The sequence below is a fragment of the Mesitornis unicolor genome, unplaced genomic scaffold (assembly GCF_000695765.1).
Source record: "Mesitornis unicolor isolate BGI_N332 unplaced genomic scaffold, ASM69576v1 scaffold32134, whole genome shotgun sequence".
In the NCBI taxonomy this organism is placed as follows: Eukaryota; Metazoa; Chordata; class Aves; order Mesitornithiformes; family Mesitornithidae; genus Mesitornis; species Mesitornis unicolor.
Window position 1 is genome coordinate 596 of NW_010179918.1, and position 6314 is coordinate 6909.

The following is a 6314-nucleotide window of genomic DNA, read 5'->3' on the forward strand; positions in this document are numbered from 1 at the left end:
ACCCCCTGAGACCCCCATGCCCCCCCAGGCCCGCCAATACCCCCTCACGTGACCCCCATCCCCCCCATAGGCCACAATAGCCCCTCAATCCCTCCCCTATACACCACCGGCCCCCCAATGGCCCCTCAAAGACACCCCCTAGAGCCCCAAACCCCTCAATACCCCCTCAAACCACAGTATTAGTATTATTGTTTTATTAAATCTGTTAATTTTCCAACCCGTAAAGTCTCTCTACCTTATAATCTTTTCTCTTCCCTTCTGGGGAGGGGAGAGGGGTTAATAGAGAACGTCTGTCCAGGATTTAGTGGTTGGCCCAGCCCTAAACCATGTTACAGTATTTGCAATATTGGAGCAAGAACTTGTTCAGTGATCATGAATTGGCAGCTTCTGCATTTAATTTAATTTTTAAATGCTTTCTTCTGTTCCAAGCAAAGAAGGAAAACCAAAAAATGATACAAGAGGGTGCCTGCCATGTTTGTGTCAAAAAAATCCTACCTTTAAATAAAGCCCACAACTGAGACAGACTACATTAGCCTCTCAGAAAACTTGCTTAATATGCTCAAAAAGACAGTTTGCATAGTTCATTAAATTACAGCAGGCGAATCTCTTTTAGCAAGAGAATGGTAAAGCAGCAAAAGTGGAAAGAGCATTCAAAGTGCTGAAAGCATTTATATTGTCTGTTACTTGACTCATTAGTCACAACTTCAGTTCTTTCCCCTGCAAAGGTCTCCCTTTTCTCCACACTGATGAAAAGATGGAACAGAGCAAGACAAAACTCCTGGTGCTACAAGCTGGTCCTCTGAACTGGTGGGCATTGTCTTATGCTGCAGACACCAATAGCGGGTCTCCTGGAGATGTGTTTATCTTCCCTAAAAGGGAAAGTGAGCAATAGTTATTATTATGGACTAACAGATAAAGTCATATGACCCACTATCTTTGGTTCATCTGCAATACCGACTGCTTCCATCCTTCTCGTCCTATACACATCAACAAAAAAGTATCTGCCCTTGCCAAACTCCTCTCTGATATATCTTCCATACCTACCCATCTAACTTCTTTCTTCTACATCCATTCATTTAAAAAAAAAAAAGAAAAATAAAGGGTAGCTAACAGATAATTTGACTGTAAATTATGTCCCAACCTTCAGCCTCTCCAGTGTAGTTAAATTTTATGCCTGTTAGGGTGGGATTTTTTGTTACTCTGTGCAGAACTTAACACATCAAAATACTTACCTCAGTTGACCCTGCAGCATGCTGTAACAAAACAGATTATTAATTAAGCTCACCTTACTGGTCTTCAAAAAACTCTTAACTTGGTTCTTTATAGTATTATAACTTCAAAATGCCTGTGATGTACTGCCATGCCATCAAGCCAGAAGACAGAAACTTAGATTTCTCTTGGTAAGTTTGGAGCTTTAAAGGTGCATAAAAGACATTAACATAGCACAAAGTGAGCCTCAAAACACATAATATCACACTTTAAATTCAGAACATGTTCAATCTGAATGGTTATTAGTCACTGTACATAAATCTAGTAAAGTGAGCTAATAGCATCAGTGTAATCACTAGAGCAAAATGTTTTGACACTTAAAACAGATGAACAGTATATTTCTACATACATGCTGTTTACTTACAAGGCTTCCAAAGAGCTGGCTATGTGTACTTGTAATAGGTAAATCAGTAACAAAGTACTCAATGCCTCCTACCTCAGTTAAAGATTTAGCCAAGACCGTACCACATTACAATTCACCCAGAACTCACAATAGAAAAGAGCTGCAACCAAAAGTACTGACATTTGTAAAATTATATGTGGGAAAACTATTTCTTAATAAAGGCACATTTGTTGATATTTGACTGTCATTTTCCCATGGTCAGAACTTTTTGTGCTAATATTAATTCCAACAGCTTGGAAAATACTGACAGTATGTACCTGCTATTCTAGAGCAGTGCTTGAAAGTTACAACTAGCTAAAAAAGTAGGGAGTTGGCACTTCAACTTTTTCTTTTAAGCAACTGGTAAAGTCAATGAGCTTGATGCATATAAATTAACTGTATTAAAGTATGTCCATTACCTACTGCTTTATCAGCTTGTATCTTACTCGTATTCTAACCAGTAGGTGGTACTTCACATTAGATGACATAAATCCTCTCCTGTCTTCCCTGCTTGCTCTGAATCAATTGATCATACTGGTTTTCCTAGAGTACCACAAAATGTGTTTTGAGAGATCCAAGACACTAGAGTTTGCTTAACCTTGAAGTAGAACTGCAGAATTTCAATCAAAACAAACAAACAAACAAAAAAATCTCAGCACCTGTGAATTCATGTGTATTTCCCAGAATCAAAAGGTAAACCTAATCTACTCTTCTAAAATCAAGATGCTGAGCAGCAAAGATTTGATCAGAGTAGCAAAGATTGCAACTAGCTACTGGTTAATGTGTGGAACTGTGAAACAGACACAAAGGTGTGTATTACGTGCATGTGTTCCTGTAATTACATTCTGCTATTCTTCCGTGCCTTATTTTCCAGTAAATAACACAGGCAGATATTGCTTCTCTCCCATTTCTTCTATCACTTCTCTAAAAGCTCCTACCTTAAAACTGTTGGTGCACACATGCACACAAACATCATCCCACCTGGCAGAGCAGATCGTTTAGTAAAAAAATACACATATGCATTTTGAAAACAGTATTTTATTGGAAGCTTATCAAAAATGTCTGAAATCTTATTCAGCAAAGGCACTTCAGACTTCAGTCTTTTTCTTTTTAGCCTTAAGTTCTTGTGACCGCTGAGATAATTCACTTTCTTCACCTTCATTGCAATGCTTTCTTTTCTTTTTAGCTTTGGGCTCTTGTGACAGCTGAGATAACTCGCTTTCTTCAACTTCATCACAATGCTTTCTTTTCTTTTTCTTTGACTTTTTATGATCACTTTGGTAACCACTGGAATCACTGGTAGGCAATGCATGTTCCCGTTCTTCTTGCTTATGCTTTTTCTTTTTCTTCCTCTTCTTCATGTTTTTATCATCACACAATCCATTCACAGCATCAACACTTTGCTCTTCTGCATTTTCCCTTCCAGTGTTATCCATCTCACTTAGAGGCTCCTCTGTGACATTATCTCCCCCAGAGTCATTCAAGTCATTTTCCTGGGAGTCAAGCTTCTGACTTTCATCTCCATTTGCACTGTCAGTAACAGTCTCAGATGGTTTGGGCTTCATGCTGTAAAGAAATACACAAAATAAACTGAAGTAGAGACATGAAAGTGCACCTCACATAATGAAATGTCAAAATTTGTTAAAACACAGTATTTACACCAAGTAGATAAAAGATATGCATTTGCTAAAAAACCCTAACAAATGCAGAACATGATACTCTAGGTACAGAAAATCATAAAGCCAGTTTAATACTTTCAGAATAATTTCTATTACCCAACTAGCTTCCTTCTTACTGCAGAATCAATATTCTCTTTCAAATCTAAATTCCTTCTCTACAATGCTGTACAGACCATTTTGATTATTTCCTGTTTCCTTGTACTCCTTCATCCACTAAATCATAATTACACAGTGTGTAGTAAAGCTTTTTTTTTTTAAAGTTATTCACAAACACACACAGCCAACAGCCTGTTCATTCATACATAAAACACACTGCGGGTTTTACCAAGAAACTGCCTTGCTGAAGCCTATAAAGTTAAAACAAAAGTGATGCTGGAAAAGTCAGCCAAATGAAATAGAAGAAAAAAAAACCTAAACAAAATAAAACACACCCAGCAGGTACCTTTGCAACTGAGAGCACCTGAGAAGATTTGTCTAGGAAGACAAATACGAAAAGAATGAAGTTAAAAATCATGGAGGAGATGCCCCCATAGACACTGAGGACAAAATCGCTAAGTTTCATCATAAGTTCACTGAAACAATCCAGAGCATCCTTCCAGATTAAAAAAGAAAAAAAAAAGAAACAAAAATGTTATGATTTTGTTGTAGTAGTCATACTGTACATGTATCTAAAAACATAATTACGTTGGTAGAAAAAAAACTGCTCAGTGAATGAGTATTCAAAAAAAAAATACCAACTGTTTTAAAGATATCATATACTAAGATTTTTAGCAAGCTGCTCTAAAAATTTACAGAGGCATAAGCGAAAGGAGGAAGGTAAAGCATTTTCTTGTATCAACTTTGATATTCTTACGTTTCAGCAAGCATTTAAGTCATCCACATATAACTTTGTGGTTATGTAATACGTGTGTGTTTGTAAACAGCGATGTAAACATGATGTTCAGAAACCATGTGTTTTCGCTTGAAAAACCTATGCACATTCATAAACACAGCTACTCTAGACATCTAGGGGTGCTATTTTGAACACATTTATGCAAAGATTTCTAAAGCCTAAAAAAAAAAAAATCAACTTTTGTTTTTCCAGTGAAAATTTCTATGCAATCCCTTAACACTAGAAAGTTTAATTTAAGATAACTAACACAGGCTGCGCATAGACCAGGGTTTATGTAAAATTAAGAAAGCATAAAGACGAAGATGTTAATTCAAATAATTTAGCCTGTAACAAACCCCTTAAAACTGTTAAAAATATTCTCCAGTAGGGCACAATACCTGCTTTTAGTGAGTCCTCCTCGAATGAAGAACACTCCAGCTGCATCAGAATCCAAGTGCAATACTCGAAATTTCAGTTCATCCCCTATTTTTAACCCCAGCTCTTGCCACTGTACAATCAACATATGCTCAGGTTTAGGGATAGATGCATTGAAGCATCCATGTATCAGGCAGCCAATATGACTAGGGGCCACTTTATTAATTACACCCTAAAAAAATAAAAATAATGTCATATGAAACGATCATCCCTTTAAATGCACACGATATATTTTTGGTTTCCTATATTGACACTTTTGAGAGAGTTCATTCGCAAGTTACCAAGCCAGTTTAACCAGTAAATAACCTAACTCTTCTTACTAAAATCAAAGCTATTCCTGTATACTCTTCATACGATTCCTCCCAAAATAGAACTTAACCTGTACCTGCAAAAGCAAGCAAGCCAACACATGGGATTTAACTGCAGTGAGTATCTGAATAGAACAGATAACTCTTTCATCACAAGCTTTGCTTTAAAACCATCTTAAATCTGATTTACTTGCCTAAAATGATCTTTATGCTGGCACAGCACTACTAACCAGCTAAAGATACAGATTACACAAAAAAGCTTTCAAATACTCCATTCAGTGCATTTCTGACACATTTGTATGTCAAACATTATTCACCTTTGTTTTCCCAAAGGATGAATGAAAGACACTGAGGATTTTTCCATTCTCTTCCCAGCAGAGGTCACATTCATTTGTTAATCACAATTTGAAAGACACAAGCTATGCTGCAAAAAGTATAGCATAATAATGAATGTAAGCCAACTCCCAACTTATTTTTCCCACAAGTATTGAAGCAAAGGTATTAACAAGCTTAAAGCTCTTCTGTGAGCCATACAGTTTCCTTTTACTGAAAAGCAAGCCTAAGTGTGATGTACTAATCTTGTACTTGAAGGAAATAAACTCATGAGAATACCCTAAACATTCCTGCCACTATTAAATAAGACCAAACATACCTATTTGAGAATTATCTGCTCTTCAGGAAGAGGCATCAATATGAATATATGACATACAAATTTATGTCACAGTATTTAATAGGTAATCCTTATGATACGATGTTTTAATAATATATAAATATATACACACTAAACAAACATAGGGAGAGACAACACAAACAACTACTACTACACACTGCTAATAAACTACTACTATAAACTAAACTATAATTCTCCCTAAGTCCCAGACATCTGATGATGATGGAGATAAGCCAAGCTCTGACCACTTACTAAAAAAAAGCGTCAACGCGTTTACATACCACCAGTTTTTTCCCCTTCTTGGGGCTGAAGATGATAAAGTCCGCCTCGATGTTCACGTGGATGAACCCTTGGTCGTCGTAAATGTCCCCAAGCTCACCCACCACTTTGATGTTGTCGTAAGCCACCGGCACACCCTGAAGGCTGGAACAGGGGGAGAAGCGGGGAGGGGCACTGTTAGCTGTTAGGCCGGAAACAGCCACCACCGGGCTGGGAACGCTCCCCACCAGCTGCGGCAGGCCCCCAGGCGGGCTAAGGCTCCCTCCTGTCCCAGAAGGGCCCAAACCCCCTTCCCGGGCGCACCTTTCCGAGTAGCGCAGAAGCTCGGCGTCGAGCTGGGCGCGGATGCCGGTGCACTTGCGGCCCAGGTAGCGCGGCGCCAGCGCAACATGCCTGCGGTGCGGCGCCACCACCAGGCCCG

General features: G+C 38.4%; 1 protein-coding gene across 1 annotated transcript in view; it reads right to left on the bottom strand.

The window, feature by feature from the left end:
- Window positions 1-2739: 2739 nt before the first annotated feature.
- TWISTNB (TWIST neighbor) overlaps window positions 2740-6314 on the bottom strand; it is a 12818-nt gene continuing 9243 nt past the window's right edge. The window contains exons 2-5 of the mRNA XM_010182942.1: window positions 6197-6311; window positions 5896-6037; window positions 4600-4808; window positions 2740-3217 (exon numbers count right to left, since the gene is read on the bottom strand). Coding sequence (XP_010181244.1) covers window positions 2740-3217; window positions 4600-4808; window positions 5896-6037; window positions 6197-6311 — 944 coding nt within the window. The remainder of the gene's footprint in view (window positions 3218-4599; window positions 4809-5895; window positions 6038-6196; window positions 6312-6314) is intronic.